At 40.3% G+C, this 20,802-nt stretch overlaps 2 protein-coding genes and 1 long non-coding RNA gene across 8 annotated transcripts in view; 2 read left to right on the top strand and 1 right to left on the bottom strand.

Annotated features, from left to right (window-relative positions):
- Positions 1-575, top strand: part of WNK3 (WNK lysine deficient protein kinase 3) — a 136,098-nt gene extending 135,523 nt beyond the window's left edge. The window contains exon 23 of the mRNA XM_061179460.1: positions 197-575. Within this exon, the coding sequence (XP_061035443.1) occupies positions 197-526 (330 nt within the window). The 3' untranslated portion in view covers positions 527-575. The remainder of the gene's footprint in view (positions 1-196) is intronic.
- On the bottom strand, positions 219-13,557 carry LOC133082721 (uncharacterized). Its single transcript, XR_009698981.1, has 4 exons — positions 13,136-13,557; positions 9,139-9,176; positions 6,583-6,629; positions 219-512 (listed from the first exon to the last, which is right to left on the bottom strand). It is a non-coding gene; the product is annotated as an uncharacterized LOC133082721 (long non-coding RNA).
- The window catches only part of FAM120C (family with sequence similarity 120 member C), a 162,820-nt gene continuing 154,873 nt past the window's right edge, over positions 12,856-20,802 (top strand). For all 6 annotated transcript variants that reach the window (XM_061179463.1, XM_061179462.1, XM_061179461.1 and 3 more), the window contains exon 1: positions 12,856-13,573. In XM_061179463.1, the coding sequence (XP_061035446.1) occupies positions 12,875-13,573 (699 nt within the window). In that variant the 5' untranslated portion in view covers positions 12,856-12,874. The remainder of the gene's footprint in view (positions 13,574-20,802) is intronic.

Here is a 20,802-nt window from a genome sequence, read left to right as displayed (position 1 = left end):
CTAAAAATGCCTGCCTTGCAGGGCAGTTACGAAGATGAAATGAAATAAGGTATGTAACTATGCTTAGCACACAGAAAGTTACTCCAAAAATGGTAGACACTCAGAATAATAATGGGAGAGTAGTAAGCCAAAAAGAATACAGATGGGTAAAAGTATCTACCAAATAAACTGATCTTTTGTTTTTATTTTTTGTTAGAATACTCCATCTACTATGGGCTACACATCAACATGGATTTCTTCTCTGTCCCAAATCCGTGGAGCTGTCCCAACCTCCTTGCCACAAGGACTTTCACGCCCTTCATTTCCTGGCCCATTATCATCATATGGAATACCCCATGTTTGTCAATATAATGCTGTGGGGGGGCCAGGGTATCCAGTACAGTGGGTAGGAATTTCAGGAACACCACAACAGTCTGTAGTAATTCCTACCCAATCTGGGGGACCGTTCCAGCCGGGGATGAATTTGCAGGCATTTCCAGCTTCATCAGTGCAGAATCCATCCACGATCCCTCCTGGTCCCAAGTGAATCAGAGTAGAAGATGAAGAAAAAGGAGATATTTTTCAGAATTAATTTTCAGGACACCTAAGATATTAAACTTTCTTCTTCTTTGGTTCTGCCATATTTTCCTTCGTTTTGAGTTTACTTTCCACTATATATTTTTTTGTTCCAATGTAGTATTTGATATAGCTCATCATCCTGTAGAACTGTGCAGTTTGTACATAGAACACTGCACACAGAAATGTTTTTTCACTTCAAATCCTATCCTCTTTGATACTTGATTTTTTAAAAATACTGTTCAGAATGCTTTAATAAGCTCAGCTTGAGCATTTCCATTTCCAGGACACTTTCCATTATTGCTGCTCTCTGCAGCTGGATGATACTTTTCTTTAAAAGGTATAAAAACTATTTATATTTCCCTAACATGGGCAAAGTGAGACCCTCCAACAGCTGGAGTCTTATGGGATTCTTCACATGTTTATCTTAGGTTTACCTTTCGCAGAAGGCAGGGTAACTTGCTGCAGGAAATGTTTTGGTGTATAAAATTAGAATAACTTTGTCAACCAATATAGAACATGAGCCCTTTTTAATGTGATTTTCTTCCCGTCGTCACAGCAGTAGGAGTGAAGCCTTGTTTTAGGTGAGGCGGAGAGAAAGGAAAAAACAGAACTGTAACAGTTCCTTGATTCTGCAGATACTGTAGCTGCTTTAGGATTTCCATAGTAATTCAAAGCAGCTATCTCTTTGTTTCTCATGTGCACACTACATTGTTTTTGAGCATCTGAGAGGCATTGGTTTGGCTTGCATTCTTTTGCAAGGGATGTATTGCAGCTGATACGAATCTCATTTGGGGGGAATCTTTGTGTTCCTAACAAAGAGGATTCAAGTTACACCTCTATTAGTCCATTCTTCTGAAGTGAAATTTACTTGACACAGTAGGTTTTGTAGGTTTGAGACTTACACATGAAACACTGGCTTTACAGGGTTCTAAGAGATGTGGGGTATACACTGTCCTGCAGTAGATAGTAGACCCTCAAACGATACTATTTAAGTTGCCCTTAGCTTTGTTTTTTTTTGATTACCTTTTTTTCAGTTGTTATAGTTTTCTTGTTAGTATCTAGCATCTTAGATGATTTTAGATCTCAGATGATTTTGGCAGCCTCTTTAGAATCTGAGAGAGATCACTGTCAAGTTGCACTTTACTGGGTTTTATCCAGTTTTAGGAGGAGGGGAGGCAATGTCAAAATATACACTTTTGGTTTTCAAGAAGGTTAACTGTAATAATCTTAAAAGGCTGGTCACAGAGTTACCTAATGCTCAGTCTGTGAAACCCAAATAGAATTCTAAAATGGTATTTATCGACTACCACATATAAAGATGTTTAAAATACTTAGTTTTCGCTCTGAAGATTTCAAGGTCATTTCTAGTACACATTTACCTAATAACGAGTTCTGTCTACTGGTCAACATTCCAGATGATCACCCAACATTTCTGTTGACAGATTTTCCTTTAAAAATTTTACCCCATGATCTTGCCAGGTAATGAGGAAAACTTAATGGGTGTACTTTTTTTTGCACAGTCTACTTTGTGACATTCAGTACCCTTTTTCAAAAAAAAAAATGTGTGTTATGTTACTTACCTGAGGATCACACTCAGCATCATGAAGATTCTGTTGCTATCATTTGGGGGCATCTAGGGCAGCATTTTGAGAATTGCTGTTGATAAGAGCCACAGTTTTCTTTTCATAAAACATACTCTGGTTTGGATGAGTCTTTCTAAAACTTATGTACAGATTCTTCAAATTTCTTCTACAGTATTGGTTTGCAAGTTGAAGTGGTTTTAGGACATTAGTGTAATGCAAATTCTTGCATTGCAGTTTTCCATGTGTACAAAAACAATGTGCCTAAAATCCGTAATTCTTTAAAACTGCTTGTGTTTCATTATTAGAGTCGGCTTTGTGTGATTACATTGAGACTTACAACCTATAAAGTGAAAATACTGCAGGTTTTATGATCCCTTCTTCTCGAGTTGCAATCCTTTTAAACAGTATGCCCCAGGATGAAAAAAGCTCCATGGATGACATGCACAATTACATTTATTAATGGCTGCTCTACATCATATGTCCCACATTTTGCCACCACCTCTGTTTTATGTATAATTCATCATTCTTTTGCCTGCAGAATTTTGCAGTGCCTTGTAATATTTAGAATCTTTTCAGATTTTTTGCTGGAAAGAAAAGTAGTCTTCTAACGTTTGAAGATGGTGAGTAGTGTACTGCTGTCCCCATGCTGACTGCAGTAGTTGGGTTAACATATGTTATGTATACATGATGTATATGTAACGTGTATAAGTTTAAAAATACAGAAAAAAGTGAGTTTGTGCAGAAATGAAGAAAACAGTGTTATTCACATCACTGTGGGTTTTTAAGTTATTTTTTTTCCCATTACTTAAATGTTTGATTCCGATTACAGTCACTTTGACTGTAAATATTAGCTAGTTTTCTATCTAGGGGTTTTGCATTATTTCATAATTTTGCTAAATCATATGATAGTGCTGTTTTCATCCTTGCTGAGGTTACTTCCCCCCCAGAAATAATTAACTCTTGAGGTAAAGCTCAGAAATTCCCTTCTTACTTAACAAAGAGCCTACTATGTAACAAGGGCCTTCTCCCCATTTCCAACAAACACACACAAACCTGTCCTTTCCATTTTCCTTCTTGTAGAAGAAAAAAAGGTTATACTAAACCATCCCGCTTGTAAAGTTTATTTGGGGGTAGTCTGTGTGTCCAACCACCATGTTTACTTCTCAAAGTGCAAGTCTGATGAATAGTACTGTATCTCCATATGTGGCAATGTGAGCATTTCATCATGAATTACCTGCTGCTATGTTTGTGAAGTTGGGTGTAACATCGTAAGAATATGAAACCAGTATTGGTGTAAATCTAATGAAAATAACCCTATGTATATTTGTAGCAGTCTTGAATCTCTAAGGCAATTTGCTGTAGTATAACAAATATCCATTTCGTTTTTCATCTTTTTCTTGCCAGTTTTATATCAAGCATGAATTCTAATGGTTTGACAGCAAAATTATCTGTGAAAGTATAAAAGGCACTTTTCTGCTGTGATTTTTGGATTGAGTGTGGAGTGTTATGTACAGTATGATGGGATGTATCATTTTAGAACCGCAGATTTAATTCTAGTCCAATTACATTTGTTTATCTACCTCTTTTTCAGTGCTGTTTTGGGGTACACATGTAAACACTGCCTGTGAAACTTGCTTTTTTGCCTTGATTCTCAGTATTCTTTCAGGTTATAAATCTGGCCTGCTAACTATGAGTTTGAAATGAGAGGGACCATCACTCTGGCACCAATCTATGTTTAAGTGACGAGAGCCACATGCTTCTGTGAAATAAGCTTTGGGGATTTAGGGATGGAGAACAGAGAAATAAATCCAGCTGGTGGCAATATAGGACTTAGTTGTAGAAGTTAGTTGTAAAATAAACAAATGGTAAGAAAGTACCTAAATTAGACAGTCTGGTGCCTGTAACTTCGCATCTTTTATTAGAGATGCGTTTCTTGTCTGTGTGCCTAAAGGGCTATGGGCTGAAACTGCTTTAACTATCACAATGAAATATTTGACAAGTCTTACAGCAGTGGCCTGTCATTCAGCATATTAGCATACTGCTAGGTATTTGCAGTGATATTTTATTACCTTAAAATGGCCATATGCTTTTAGTTGAATTGTAGTTAGTCATAACTGTTTATCCAATCTCTAAAGTTTATTGGAGGCATTGACTTTCTTCCTTGCTGTCTTCTCTGAGTGATGAAAATGATGCATTCTCTGTTTTTTCCAGAAAACTGAGCAAATGTTTGTAAACCACATGTTATTTGTTTCACGTGTTTACTATGTGTAACACTACAGCACGTTTAATGTTAGTAAATACTGTATTTCAGGCTTCATGTACAAGTACATTCCTGAGGTATACTTGCCATCAGTTTGGGATTCAGTTATTTAATCTTCTGTTTGGTTTAGAAGAATCTTGAGATATTTGAGGTGGTGTGCAGGCCATTTTCTAGAATAGATTGTTCATTTTTTATCCTGTAGTTTACTGGGGACTTGTTTTTTTCCCCTTTAGAAGATGAACCAGTAAGGGAGCGGGGCATAGGAAAGGTCATTGATTTGGTAAATGTAATTTCTGGGATTGAAATAAAACACCCACAAACAATCCAGACTGTAAAATGGTGACACTCAAACTTGGTAAAATCCTTTGAAGTGAAATTAGTATGAAATTTTTATGGAGCCAGATGCTTTCAGGTCACCCTGGAAATAGTCTTTGTATGTGAAGGATGAACACAAACATTGGTCAGGGACCTTGACAGCCACCATTGGCAGGGGCCTAGTAACTAGGTTAGGGGATAGTAACTAGGTTACACTGAAGTTATTTTCAACTGAGATAGCTGGAAGATTATATAAACCAACAGCTTCCATTCTGGAAGGTCTTCTTTTAATTAAAAAAACCTCAAACAAAAAGGCTAAAAGTCAAGCAAGAAGGGGAGAAACTGGGCTCTTGAGAAAAAAAAAGTGCCAGTGAAAAATAAAATTCCTAACTGTGTGCTTGTCATCCTTCCAGGTTTTTTTTTTTTTAAGTTGCATTTCTTCTCCATTATAATTTGAGATTTCAGATTGAGGTTTGTGGTCCAGAACATACCCTCAGCAGAAATAGTGACTGATTGGAAAGTACAGTTGTTCAAGGTCTGTCATGCTCAATCACTTGAAGCTGTAATTTGTTTGATATGAATATTAAGCATGTAGACCTAGTGCAGCATGGGAGCCACTCAGGAAGTTTATGCAATTAATAAACTTTCATGCATAATTAATTTACTATGAAGTATGCAGAATTTCAGCCACTTCTCTACACTTAACATTTAGTTGTATATGTGAACTCTCCTTTCTTAATTGGGGAATGTAGCATTATATGGAATGTTGTTAAACCTAATTTTAATCCTTCTTGACATTAACTTTTATTATTTTTTTTTGGTAAACCAAGTGATCTGCCTTTAAGCAGTTGTCTGATTTTGGTTCTTTGAAACTGTGATTTTTATTTCATTTGTACCCAACCATTTGTTTTTTGTTTCCTGGAAATTTTGATTTGAAACAGAAAATAAAGGCTGTGTTAAAATGAGTATGTTATCTTATTAAAATGCTATCATAGTCACTGCAATCATCTGGCTTAAACTGGTTCTTCATTTACCAAATCTAATTTAGCAGATTTAAAAACTTTAGTCCTATAGATATGTTGGCTGAACAAACTAAGCTGTGTGTTACCTCTTGATTTACAGCTCCAACAAATTCTGAGTTGGACCCCTTCTCCTCACTTGTCAATGAGCCATAATTGGAAGAGTCACTGTGATTTACTGAGTACCTACTGTGTTAGTTAGGCTTGTGATAAAATTCATAAAACAATCCTATAAGCTAGATCTGTTACTGTCTCTACAGAGAAAATTTGAGAATCAGAGCGATTAAAGAATTTACCAAGGTACCATAGCTAGTAAATGATGAAGCCTGGATCCAAACCCAGGTCTGACTCCAAAATTCATGGGAAAAACCTCAGGCCATACTGACTCTCAGATGTACTGTAATAATAATAATCAAAATACATTTAGACTACGTTTTCAATTATTATGATTAGTATATACGCTTTTCATATATCTTTCATGAGGTTATGTCCAGTGCTTGTTTTATAATTTCAGGAGTAGAAGTATATGTTTATGGTACAAGCAAGAATTCAAAATGTGCCCTTTGCATAAACTTATTAAGGAGTATTTCCTTTCATATTGACAGTGTTTATGGTCCACCTTCAGAAAAAAGTGCATTTGGAAATCTCCATTGCACATCTTTCATTTACCACACTACAGTGACTTGGGAAACTGTCAAATGAGGTCAGATCCCTTGTTCATTTGATAATTTAGGTAGAAGAATCATGCATATGTTTATGCAAACAGCCCTGGAGGAAGAATAAGAGGACTATCGGAAATATTCAAGATTAGATGAGGATTTGTGAAGTGTTTTTAAAAATCTATTACCTTGATTTAATGACAATGACTCCAAGGTGTTCTCTCCTAGGTGATCCCTAAAGGGAGGATACAAGGTACACAGTTGAACAAACACAGGTTTTTTGACTCACAGACCTCTCAAACCTCTATTTTCTCATTTGTAAAATGAGGTGGTTGTGAGTATTAAATGAGATATGTCCCAAATTTGCTAATTGTGCTTACTGTTAGACATCTCTAGTGACTTTCACAATAAACTTGCACTTGGGAAACCAGACTGGTTTGGAAATGGGCCCTGGTTCTTATTATAGTTGATACAGATACCACTTGGAGTCCAGCGGACCTGAATTTGTATTCTAGCTTTGTGAACTTGGAAAATTACTTCTTTTTAGCTTCAATTTCCTTATCTGTAAAAAGGATAACTGCTTCACTGGTGGTATTTTGAGACTAAATGAAAAAACATAAAGGGCTTAGCACTGCGCCTGGCACATAGTAGGTCTGCTCAAATAATAGTAACAACTACTGAAGGGACCTTACATATCACTAAAGAGAAGAGGAAACAGTCATAGAGATGTGACAAAATTGAACCCAACCTGCGAGTCAACGTGAGGTCTGTTGGTGAAAGATTGGGTATTGGCCCCAGTGGTGCCAGATGATGTAAAGTGAGGTTCAGAGATGAAAGTGTTTAAGTTGGGGGATAAAACACCATAAAACCCATTTAAAATGTGCCATCATTAATGAGCACTAGATTAAAAGAATTAGATGACAGAATTAAGTCTGTGACTAAAGAATTTAGAAGGAGCTGAAGTAGTAGGAGTTGGGGAAAAGACAGTGGGTCTTAAGACAGGAGCTCAAGACAGAAATGAAGTACAGCATAGATGATGGTCTGAATAGGAGCAGGACCTTGGGATAAACAGATGAAGAATTGGAAAAGACTAGTTCACATGCATGTTACAAATTTGTAAGATTTCTCCATTCCAGTTCAGAGGTTCTCATCCCTGACTGCATATTAAAATCACCTGGGGAGGTATTTTTAAAAATTAGTGTCCCAGTTGCACAACAATGTGAATATACTTAACACTACTGAACTGTATACTTAAAAATGGTTAGGATGGTAATTTTTCTGTTATATGTATTTTACCACAATTTAAACTAAAAATAATTAGTGTCTGGGCCCCATCCCTATAATTAGTATTGTTTTAAAAGGCTCCCCAGGTGATGTATTAATATATTAACCTAGCTAGGGTTGAGAACCACAGTCCTTGTTTCCTTTACTAATCAAATGACCTCCCTGCTATTATTGCTGGTTCAAGAAACACAAGCAATATAGCAGCCTTATTAGACCTTCTAATGAATTATTTACTATTACCATACAAGCTTACAGCCTCTCAAACAGCCCCCAAGGATTTGGGCAATAGAGAAAGCTAAGTGGGCCCCTTGCAGAAACTGAACAGCTAGTTACTACTTAGGTGGAAGATATCAGAAGATTGAATCCAATATGAATTTTCGATGCAACTTCTTTATGCTTCTCTCCACCCTTCATTTTAATAATTAAGATTTATTAGGTGCTTACTGTGCCAGTTACTGTGCTAAGCACTTTAATATACCATTTAATCTTCAAAAGCTTCGGAGGTAAGTATCATTACCATCTCCCTTCTAAGCTCCTTGACTGCCTTGAAAACTGTTTTCTCCTAGCCCAGCGTTATTCCTGGCACGTAGTAGGTACCAAATAAATCTGCTGAATAAATTAATGAGTCCCTATTTCATAGATACAATAAGGGCTCAAGAGGTTAAATAACTTGTTAGTTATATAGCAAATAAGGAGTTGAACTGGTATTGGAGCCCAGATCTCAGCTCCAAAGCACACACTTTAACCACTATTCTGTGACATCTACTGTCCCTTTCTACTTTCAGGGCTTTGGCCTCTGTTATCTCTTCCCTCTCTATGGCCTATGCCTAGCATAAAGTTTCTCTTGTACTATATATGTTAAGATTCTTGTTTGTAAGTAATAGAAACCCAATTTGAACAAGCTTAAACAAAAAAGAGGGATTTATTATAAAGATGGTGGTGGTGTCTCAAAACACCCAAGGATAATGCAGATGGGCCTTAGGAACATAAATCAGGTGCTTGAATGCAGCCAGGATTTTTCATCTCTCCTCCTCCAGCTCAATCCCAAATTCTCTGGGAAGGTACATAAAGAATAAGCTCCTGGTGCAACCATGAGGGTAAGGTAGAGAAAGTGGTAGAAAAGGGGTACTGGGGAGACAAAACAGACGTTTACCTATGGTCCTCCGTTTGACTGCCCCGTAAACACATATGCCATTTTCCCCATACCTACAATCCCACAAATGTCCACACCTAACAATCTATGGACAACTGCAAGTCACATGCAACTACTGTATCCAGAGCAACGGCACGGCATGGACATGCCCCTTCCTCATCTAGTTCAGTGACAATCTAAATGTGGATCGTCTTGATCCTGCCACTTCCTGATAAACTTAACTGCCACCAATAGATCTAACATGCAATAGTAGAGAAATATTTAGATTAACCACTAAGTTCCCTTTTAGGAAAGGAGAGGGGCACACCTTTATCAGCCACCGGTCCAAGTGCGCACCATTTCCACCTGGATAGGAAGGAAGGAAATAAATTACGGGTATAGAAAAACTCATGGGAGTCAGTTTATTGATGCTTCTTTTTGCTTTAGCAGTCTGTACTTGGGCCTGCTCTAGAAGAGCAGTGATTCTCAAATGTTAAGGGTGCATTAGAATCACCTGGAGAACTAGTGCGACCTGCAAAAACTCTCGACACAAACACTCCATTCAAACACCTGCATTAAGAGACTAGACCAAACTTGGCTTCTAGCCTCCTAAGTCGGAGTCTCTGGGATGACCCAATTTCCATCTGGAAAAGCTCGGGCTGTAAAAAGAATTTATAGCTTGCTCTAGCTGACACCTGACAATAGACCCCTGACCTCCCTTTCTTAGAGCATTTACCAAAAAGGGCTTAAAATTATGAATTCTTCCCCTGTCCCGTTGAGATGTATACGTATCTCCTACAACTCCAGAGTGTGTGTCTCAAGGACCATTCCTTTGAAATGTAGTCATCAGGAAGGCTAGGGCCTCTGTCTCCCAGTAACTGTGGGAGGATATAATCCTAACTTAAATAATTGCCAGCTAGCAGACACAGCTAGCTTAACTGCATTTACACTGGCCAACCCTTTGTAATTTTTCACTTCCCTGACTCTACTTGAGCCTCTCCTCGCTCCTCCTCCCTCCTTTTCCCTTTAAAATGCTCAGTCACCTCTGCACAAATGGGAATGGAGCTCTGCTCCTTCCCCTACTGTCAGTAACTGAATAAAATCTGTCCTCACTGCTTTAACTAATGTCAGGCTTTGTTTATCTTTGACACCATTTAAACCACACATTGCTAGCCCCACCCCCAGAGTTTCTGATTCAGGAGATCTGGGGTGAGGCCCCAGAATTTACATTTCTAACAGTTCCTAGGTGCTGATATGCCGGTCCAGGGACCATACTTTGAGAATCACTGCTGGCTCATGGTCCCTGTTCACTAGATAGGATTTTCTAGTGATACAACTTCCTCAAAACCTCATATGACTGCCTGTTAATTTCATTTGAGGGGACTCACAATGCTAATAACAAGTGCCAAGAATCTTGTCAACTTATGCTCTTTGAATCTTCAGATTTGCTAAAGGGAATAATCACCCTGCTGCAGGGTTTTTATTTCTTAGCTCTCTACCTAAAGACTTGGCTCCTTCTCCCTGGCATTATGCTCAAGGTCTCCAGTTCAGAGCGTGGATAGGAAACAGTAGGTTGAGTTCAACGATGTGAAGCCTCTCTTTTCCAATCTGCTCTGGGAATGTTACACTTACCCTTTCTTCCTTGCATTCCAGCTGAATGCATATACAGAGGAAGAGATCATCACATTTGGGGGAGTTGGAGAACAAGGAATACTATGGTGGCTTATAAAGATAACCTCGTTCCAGTTCGTTGGAAACTGGATGCCAGTTTCCTAATTAGTGGAACATTTAAAATGAGACAATAAATCAGCAAAGCTCATGAATATCTAACCATTAGCAACTGCTAAAGTCTTGATATAGGCATAAGGGCTGCTCTGCTTTTGAGTCTCAAGAGCAATAAGCAACTGCTTCGCTGCCAAATAACACAGAATGCCAACTTCCAATTAACGGTATGGGAGATCTCCAATCTCTGCCAGTTCCATAGTTTAGGGGCTATAATTTGCCACACCCCATTTCTGGTACCAGTTCTTGAATTAATAATTTTTTGGTCATGAGTAGTTTCTAACCCAACTCTATCTTTAAAATAGTAAGGATATGAGGTTGCCTCAGAGAAACCAAGGGCAAGAATGCCTGAGGAATGATCTAGAACCTGGGTCTTAAACACGATGAAGACTCCCTATCTCCCATCTCTGCTCTGAGAGTCTGCGTTTTTTTCTCTTCCTGCAGACCAGCATCTTTTACTTTTGTCCCTCTGATGGGAAAATTGACTACTGACAGCTTCCAAGTTTTACACTTAGAGAAAAACTGATCTCTCTGGTCCAATTCCAAATTTCTAGGGAATGAGATTCTGATCGACCCACCTTGGATTCGTTATCTACCTTTGACCCAGTCAGCGATGGTTATGGTTAACATGACAGTTTTTGTTATAACTCTGTAAATGGGGAGAGGGTTAATTCCTAGAAAAGGAGGGCTGAGTAAACAATCCAATAGGTGTCCATTATACTAGAAAACCTCTATTCCTTCCATCCACCATCCCTTCAAGCCACTATTCCCTCCTTTCGCTGCTTGTTTTCACAGGAGTTATTTATGTGCATTGCTTCAACATCTACTTATTCTTTGCCAATCTGGCTTGTTCTATCTCCACTAGTCTTTTATGATAAATTTCTTTATGGAGCTTGAAGATTTTTCAGCTTTTGTATCCTAATACACTGTTCTCAGATTTCATTCACCTTGACTACTCTTGGGTTCTAAACTTTTGCGTTCTTACTTGGCCTGCCATTATCTCCGACCTTCTATTAAGTTCCAAGCCAGATCTGACTGCTACGCACTGTTACAGAACAGAATAGATCTTGTTTTCTACCCTCCTCCGGTTGAAACAGTGTGCCCTAAACGCCAGTCAGCCAGAAGACTGGTGCTATATCTGAATCAAACAAGGAGAATGCTGAAAATATTGAATAGATTTTCAAAAGATGATTCTGTACGTCTGGAATTGGAGCCCTTACCGCTATTTTTCTAGAGCTCCCCGACAGATCGATTCACAATGTTTGCAAACAAAGGTCCTAACCATAGGACATTGTAGCTCAGTGAGTACCAGAAAGGTACAACTTGTAGTTTAATTTGTGTTGGTGCTTATCTCCCTGACCAAAGAGCTCCTGAGTACAATGGATATTCGATTTCACTTTGTCTCTGCATTGCCTTGGGCAAATAAATTATACAATTTTCACCATTCATAAACTGGGGCCAAGAACTCTTCCTCAAAGAATTACAGTAGCTAAAAGTTAAGTGGATTGTTACAGAAATGGTGGTTATTATTTTTACGTTTCATATGTGTCCTTTCTCATTCATTAAAAGCTACGCACATTATTCCCTCCCCTCAAAGGAAAATTCTTCCTCCTGGGGAATTTTAGCATACTTTAGCTGAATTCAATTAATCCACTCTACTTCCTTTCCCATGATGCATCACTCCCCCCCAACTCCTTTTCCTGGGAAAGGCGGTAAATAGCCTGAAGCAACTCGGTGGATGCAAAGAGTTGCAGTGCAAATCCTAAACGCATATCACGCTCCGCCCCTTGAGACCCAGTGAATGCAAGAGCTGACAGGGGTGGTAATCTTGTTCCAACACTGTATCCCGAGGCCGTAGAGGAGACTACAACTCCCAGAATGCCCCGCCCCGCTCCCCCTCCTCCAGCTAGAAAGCGTGTACCATAGAGAAGACGAGGTAACATGGCTCCTGGAGGTAGAAGTAAGAGGCTTCACCCCTTTTGAAGCGGTGAAGAGCGGCCAAAGAGGGATAAGAGAGAAGTGACGAGAGCCCGTCATCGCTTTTATCCTCCCAGCCTCTCCTGAGTCCGGTCGGCCTCACCACTCCTCTCCACCCAAATCCAGTCTGTGGTCTCCTCCCCACCCCTCCCTCATTCCTTCGCTAGCTCACCCCGCCCCTCGGGAATCCTTTGCCCGCCCCCTCGCCCCCCGCGGAGTGCGCACGCGCCCGCCCCCAGCTTCGCGCCCAGATCGCCGCCTAGCCTGCTCGCGCAGCCGCCGTCTCGTCTGCCCACCGACGAAGTATGGGCGTCCAGGGCTTCCAAGAGTTCCTGGAGAAGCGCTGTCCCGGGGCTGTTGTGCCCGTGGACCTCCTCAAACTCGCGCGTACGGTCTCGCGCCAGCAGCAGCAGCAGCATCGCCCGCTGCCGCCTACGGCAGCCCTAGCGCCCGGGGCTCCACGCGCCGCCAGGGGCTCCGCGCCTCTGCAACCGCCGCTCGCGCCCGCTGCCTTGGGTGCCTACTCCGGGGGCGCGGGGCCGACTCGGCACCATCACCCCGCTCACCACTTCCACCATCACGGCCAGGCGCACCCCGGGCTGCACCCGCCGCCGCCGCCGCCGCCGCCGCCGCCCCCTCCGCTGCCCGGGGCCCGGGTGCTGGTGGACGCGGGCTCAGCGCTGCCTCGGCTTTATGGCGGCTACCAGACGGATTGGGTGTGTGGCGGCCAATGGAACGCCATGCTGGGCTACTTGTCAGCGCTATGTCAGGCTTGTGCCTATCCCGGCGGCGACGGCTTGGAGCTGGTGGTCATGTTCCCCGGGGGCCTGGGCAAGGACCGGCTGGCCGAGTGGGGCCGTCGGTGCCAGGCCGAGCGGCAGACAGCGCAACTGATCGTGGGACACGTGGGCAACAAGGGCACCCCTCCTCCACGGGCCTGGTTCCTGCCACCGGCCTGCCTGAGCCACTGCGTGAGGCTAGCGCTCATCCGCTTCCGGGTCAAGGTGAGGGAGGGGCCGGATCTTAAATAATACGCCCCACACCTATTCCCTCCCAACTAAACACCTAACCACCCACCCACTTACCTGTCTCCCATCCACCCACTCAGCGCCCAGTCAGCTAACCCACTTGCCTAACTACCCTCGATCATTTTATCCATCTACCCAACCCTTCATACCACGCCCTACCGATTCGCTCACCTGCATAACCACATCTCTACCCATGTCATCCCAATAACCCCCTTTATCCAATTGGCCTATCCCTAGGCTTTAGCAGAATTTCTTTTGTAGCCCCATCTTTCTCCTGCTGTCTTCTGCCTCAAGCTGAAATGCCATTTTTCAAATTTTTCCAGTTGACATCTCTCTTCTATGTCTTTTTCCAACCTTGCAGCAAATCAGTTAAACGTGTTAATTGAACACCTTTCTTCTACAGCTTTTCCCCGAATTTTGAACCAGTGCTTCTTTTGCACCCATCTGTTCATTCAGCCTTTTTCATTTCAACATGTTTCTACCTCATCCTTCCTTAGCCTAAACAAACGAACAAACAAACCCACTGGTTCAGTCACTTTTCAACAAGTATTAACCCACTAAGAGTAAGGGGTTTAAAAGACATGTGAGACATGGTTCCTGCCCTTGGAAAATCAAATATATCAAATATATACACAGGAAACATTTATTTAATGGTATAAATGTGTATGTGATTATGCTTTATGGTACAGATTGGTACCTGTTTTGTGTGTGTGGGGGAATATCTGTGGGCTAAAATGGTCAGAGGAGACTTCCTTAAAGAAGTTGGACCTCACCTGGGTCTCCAAGGATGAATTGGATTTGAATTGGTTACAGGTTTGGGAAGAGGCTTCTTTAAGCAGGAGAAAGAAAATGAACAGAAGCAAACGGGAATATCAAGCATGTGAGGCCCCATGGGTAGTTCAGTCTAATCTCTGCGTGTAGTTGGTCACTGCATATGGGGCCTGGAGAACAGCTTGGCAGCAACCCCAGTTCTTGGCACAACTGCTATTGCTCTGTTGCTTTTCCATACTCTTGGGTTTCAAGTTCCTACGTGTAGGGAATAGCAAGGCTTGAGAAGTAAAGGAGGTGGGCAGGAAGAAGAAAAAGAAAAGCAGTACAGGGTTGGGTAGGACAAAACCACAAACCCATTCCCCAACCAAGGCTCTTGGGGAAGTGTGCATAGTCAGAAGATAGGATATGGAATTGTGGGAATCATAAACTAAAGAAATGGTGCTGGGTGGAGTAATGAGGAAAAAAATCTCAGCTGAGTGACTGAAAGACCTGCATAAAGAAACTCACAGTGGTCATAGAGCTTGTGGCTAGAGTCCAGTCATGCTAGACTCCTTGTGCCCAGCATCTAATCTGTGCCTAGGCTGGGTAATTATAGCTGTTTTTAATAATTTTTTAAAAAAATTCAATCACGAGCTATCTCAAACATACAAAGTAGGAGAAAAAATATGTCAGACACTCATTTGCTTGCCTTCCTGACTGTGCATTTTTCAGTAGATTCTTCTTTTATGGCCATTCTTTCCACTTTGTTTTCACTGCTACCACTCGAGCTTTAAGGACTTTTTACCTCATTGTCATTATTAACTTGGTTGCTGGCAACAGTGACTAACATTGATGGAATGCTTACTATGTGCCAGCTGCTAATCTGTGTGCTTTAACAACAACAACAAAAATTATCTCATTTGATCCTCACGATAACCTGTGAAGCAGTATTACCCGTTTTTTCAAATGAGGAAACTGAGGCACAGGAGGTTTAGAAACTTGCCCAAAGTCACCCGGCAATAAATGGCAGAGCTGGGATTCTGGGAGTCATGCCCAGGCAATCTGGCTCCAAAGCTCATGCTCTTAACAACGGTGCTCTAAGATGAATCTTTCTAAAGTGCCAGTGTGATTAAATCATTCCCACACTGGACTAAAATCTTCCTTGGCTCCTGGGTAAAGACAGGTCTGGGCTATTCATTTATATTATTTATTGAGTTCCTGCTATAGGCTAGGTACTATACTGGTTGCTGAGGATTCAGAGGGAAGTAAGGGGATCCCTGCCCTCACGGAGGTCAGAGTTTAGTAAAAGAGACAGACTGAAAACAAGAGTTGCAGATACCGTGAGCTAATTGCTAATGATGAAAAATGTGGTCCCTGTAGGGGGCATTGGTTAATTCTGGGTGAGGGTGTGAAAGTTGGGGGAGGTTTCACAGATTGGTACTGAGCCTTGAGGAGGGCTGGAAAGGATGGTTCAGAGGGGACAAGGATGTGGAGATGTAAAATGGCCTACTGTGAGCTCTGAATAGATTTTGATTGGAGGTTGGCAGGAGTTGAACACTGAGTATGGGTTTGGGTTTTTCCAGCTTTTTTGTTCATACACCTCATCAGTGAAAATTTTTGAGAAGCAACCCTAATATGGCCTACTAAGATTCTTCATTACACATAGTCTCATTTTTTAAATCCCAGCAGTTCATAAAAAAATAAGATGGATTGATAGGTGATAAAGCAAATGTAGTAAAAATGGTAGAATCTCAGTCGTGACTTTTCTAATGTTCACTGTAAAATTATTTCAACTTTGCTATATGTTTAAAGTTTTTCTTAATAAAATGTTGGGGGGAAAATTTCCCAGCAGCCCTTTCAGTCATGAGTACCACCGTTTGTGAAATACATGTCTTGTTCCCCATGCTAGATTATAAACAAACTCTTTAATCTTCTCATAGTCTCCATAATAACTTGTATATTTTAGGTGCAGGATACATTTTTTTCCCTGAATGAAAAGGTTAGTGATCTTAGAATGCATTGTAGGAGTGACTTTTTAAAAGTGTGTAGTGTGGCTCTTAACATAGTGGATTTAAGACTGGCTCCAAAAGTGCATATGTAAAGTATCTGTAGATGTTATCAGTGAGTGAAGTTTTCTCTCCCGGTTCTGGTCAGTGATGGTTGTTGTTGTTGTTGTTGCTGTTGGAGTGATGGAGAACTTCCTGGTTTGTAACAAGGACTTGAAAGGTATTGGTTAATAACTCATTGTGGTTTGCCTTTTCAGAGGAGTGTTCCACTGTCTTGAAGATAGCAGGTTTTCACTTGAATGATCTGCATGCCTACCATATCTTTTGATTGAAATGCTAGTGCTTCAGAGCAAAACCCACTAGTGTTTTTCTCCTCCCCTTGGTTCTGTTCTTGAGACTAGGTCACAGGATGGGCCTTTATTCCCAATCTCATTTTCATTTGTGATAGAGAAATAGAGATGGAGGGATTACATAAAAAGATAAATTGCTGGGTTGTCTCTTTAGCTTTAGACAATTTAGGACTTCCCATGAAAATATTCAGGGTATATAACTGGGATGAATTTTGTCATTTGGTTTGTTTCATTTGTACGTTCTGCAAACCTTTGTAAGTTATCATTGCCAGTAGCAGAAAAATTAAGTAAAGCCACAAATTGCTACCTGATCTCTTCCTAAGGGTATCAGAGCAACCCTAAAGCAGTTTTAGAATGTGGTTTGAAAGATGATGTGGGGTGGTTAATGGGATGAATACTTTGTTTTAATGGTTAAATATATATATTAGAAAAAAAGATAATCAACGCATGAAACCCACAGTTTCACAGCTATAACTCTTTAGAACTCTTTAGGCCAATTAAATAGAAGTAAGTTGATTTAAAGAAAAGTATTAAGGTTCAGTACTTGGATGTGGCAGAAATCATGTTGATGGTAAATGAATAAGCAAAGTTTGAGAAGGCTGACCAACAGCTGATGCCATTTTGTGCTTTCGTTCTCTAGAATACAGTATAGCAGTGGCTGCTGTGCCTCCTGATTATTTACTTATCCTCAATCATTGACACATCCTGAAACGTTAGTGACTCTACTAGATGCTCTAGTGGTAGGAAAAATTATCATAATAGTAATTAGGTCTTCTTCTTGAGCACCAAGTTGTATATAAAGTGCTTTTTAAATAGCTTGTTTAATCCTCATAAGCTTGCAAGAATGTGTGATATTCTTCCCATTTAACAGTTGAATAACAGGTGCAAAGAAGTGAAATGATTTTTCTTTGGTCTGGACACTAGTAAATGGTGGGTAAAAATCTGTTCTGGATCTGTATTGCTCAAAGTCTCTTTCCACAGTTTCACCACAGTTTCCTTTCTGTACATTCTTGTGTAAGATTGTACACTTTTACTGGCCAGATAATATGCATAGATGCATGAAGAAAAATGATAATAAGTAGATTTATTGAGCACTTAGTTTGTGCCAGCATTGCTAAATGTACAATACTGCCAGTACAAGGCAAATGTGTAAGCTCAGTGCCAAGTGAGTGAGTCATATAGTGATATTATAGGAATTCAAAAGTAGCAGTCTCTTTCTTCTCTGCATTTTAAGTCTCTCCCTCTCTGGTTTCTTTCACTTATAAGTACGTAAGCGTATACAAATAACCTTTAAAAACAAAAACTTCCCCTTTACTTTGTAATTTCCTTAAGCCATTATCCTTATCCCTGTTCTTCCCTTTTAACCATTATTCTTGAAAAAAGAAGACTGTATTAATTCCTATTCCCTAGCCTATTGCCACTTGATATGTGATGTCACCATTCTGAAGGCACCAAAACCATTTCCATTCTTACGCTTTATTGGTCCTCTATGAGATAATTGACATGAGCCATCCTTTCCTTGAATTTCCTTTCTTGGATTCCATAATGCAGCTCACTTCTGATTCTCCTTATAAGTCTCTAGTTCTTTCTCCTCTTACTGCTTCCTTAAGCATTGGTGCTCTCAAGACTTCTGTCCTAGTTATATTCTTCTACATTCATTTCCTGAGCAATCTCATCCATTATTATGGCTTTAAATATTAACTGTATTCTGATTATTCCTATAGCTCTTTCTCTACCCCTAACCTCTCTCAAGAGCTTCTGACACATCTTTTCAGCTTTCTACTACTTGATGTCTTATAGGTCACTCATACTAAAAAGTATCCAGGATGGAATTCATTATTTTCCCCCAAAACTTGTTCTATTTTTGGTGTTCTCTTTTTCTATGGATGTCGTCTTTCATCCATTTCAAGCCAGAAACCATGGAGTTCTTCTCAATTTTTCACTCTCCTGTCACTTCCCATATCCACTCGGTCACTAGGTCCTGTCACCTCTACCTCAGAAATGTCTACTGAGTCCAGCTACTTCCACCCCCATTGCTCTAGCTCAGGCTGCCATCATTTCTTACCTGAGCCATGAAAATTGCCTCAACTTGTTCCTTTACCACTCTCTGGACCATAGTCCATCTTCTACATTGCTGTCAGAGATACTTTGAAAACCAAAGTTGACTTTTGTCTGTGCCTGAAGATACCCACTGGCTACTTTTTGCCTACCCTACTAAGCCCAGACTTGTCAGCATGGCAGACAATGCCATTCACAGTCTGATCCCAAACTCTCTCCAAGCCTTACTTGGTGCTTACCTTTGCCCACACCTGTTCCAACCATTGGAATGTCCCAACCATTCTGAACTTTTCTGGCTTCCTAGACATACCATGTCCTCTCACATAGTGCTTTTCTTATTTTACTCTCACCATTGTGTAGCCAATTCCTACTTATTCTTGCTCAAAAGTTATCACTATGAAATCTTTCCCAGCCAAGGTAAATGATGCCTTCCCTTGTGCTACCAGAGTGTTCTTTTTATTTTTACCTCTCTAATATTTTTTTCTCTCATAGTATTTTCATATCACATTATAATTCTTTTTTTCCCCCATGCTATGTATTACATCCCCAGAACTTACTTATCTTATGACTGGAAGTTTGTATGTAATTATCTTTTAATTGAGTTCCGAGAGGGCAGAGATTTTGCTTTAGGGCTTGACACATTATATACAATAATGGTTGTTAAAAGAGAAAGGCAGATAAGGAAGAATTTAGAACCAGTGTTTTATAATGTTATAGTTTCATTCCATGTAAATTAACTTGATTCCAAATGGAATTGCCAAACTCTGTTAAGTAAAAGTAAGTTTTGTAGCTGCTTAGCAATGCATTTATAGAATAAATTCCCCCTTGGTGGTAGTAATAATAGCTACCACATGGGCTCGGTACCTCACATAGATTCATTATGTCATTTAATCATCACAACCACCCTTCAGGATATGTATTAATCTACGTTTTTTATAGCTAAAATAAAAACAGGCTCAGCATAGTCACTGGCCCAAGGTTGCACTGCTGGAATGTGGTTGAGCCAAGATATGAACCTAAATATATCTGACATCAAAATCCTTCATCTTTAACATCTCTCAAAACAGTATAGTTGCATTTTAATAACCTTTTCCAGAACACTTTTCTTATATTTAGTTTGTGTAGCATAATGGCTAAGAACAGACCTTGGAGCCAGACTGCCTGGGTTTAAATCCTTGTTCTTTTACTTACTAGTTATATAAATATGGGCAAGTTAACCTCTCTCTGCCTCAGTTTTCTCATGTGGAGGAGGAGGATAGTAATAATAGCTACATCACAGACTTTATTGTGAGTATTAAATGATTTAATATAAGTACAGTGCTTAGAACATTATGTACCACATAGTAAATGCCATATAAATGCCAGCTACAGTTACTTTGACCAAAATATCTTGTGTGCCAAGTAGATTGGACATGGACATTTCACTCTCATGCCTTAAGCTTGGCATGGCATGTAGGGTACTTCTTGATCTGCCTACCATTCTCTTATCAGGACAATGAATGCTTTTCAGCATTTTTTGAACACCTACTCTTGCCAGACCCTGTGCTAAGTACTATGAACAATGGAATTCATTCATTAAACAAATGTTTAATGGGCTCCTAGTGTGCACTAGGCACAGTTCAATATTGAGAAGATAAAGCAGTGACCAAAACAGACAGGTTTCTGACCTCATGAAGTTTATATTCTAGTGGGAAAGACAGACAATAAACAAGATAAAAAGACAAAGTATATAGTATTTTAGGTAGTATAGTAAGTGCTGTACAGAAGAATGAAGTAGGAAAGTGAGATAAGGGAGTGTTGTGGTCAGGTGGGTACTCTAACCCTCCAGCAGCTCATAGTCTAGTAGGGGAGACAAGTAAGAAAATACTAACAATAATAGCCCGGAGTATCTTTTCTCTGGCTCTTGTCATAGGCCCAAGGACATAGTGGAAGTGGCAGAGCCACAGTTTGCATTTCAGACACCAAAACCTTTGCCCTTTCATCTATACCACAAAGAAAATCCCAAAGATTATGGCAGGGATGGCAAACTGGCAGCCCATAG

Source organism: Eubalaena glacialis, chromosome X (genome assembly GCF_028564815.1).
Source record: "Eubalaena glacialis isolate mEubGla1 chromosome X, mEubGla1.1.hap2.+ XY, whole genome shotgun sequence".
Taxonomy (NCBI): Eukaryota; Metazoa; Chordata; class Mammalia; order Artiodactyla; family Balaenidae; genus Eubalaena; species Eubalaena glacialis.
Note: the sequence above shows the minus strand (reverse complement) of the source record. Positions and strands in the feature narration are given on the sequence as shown.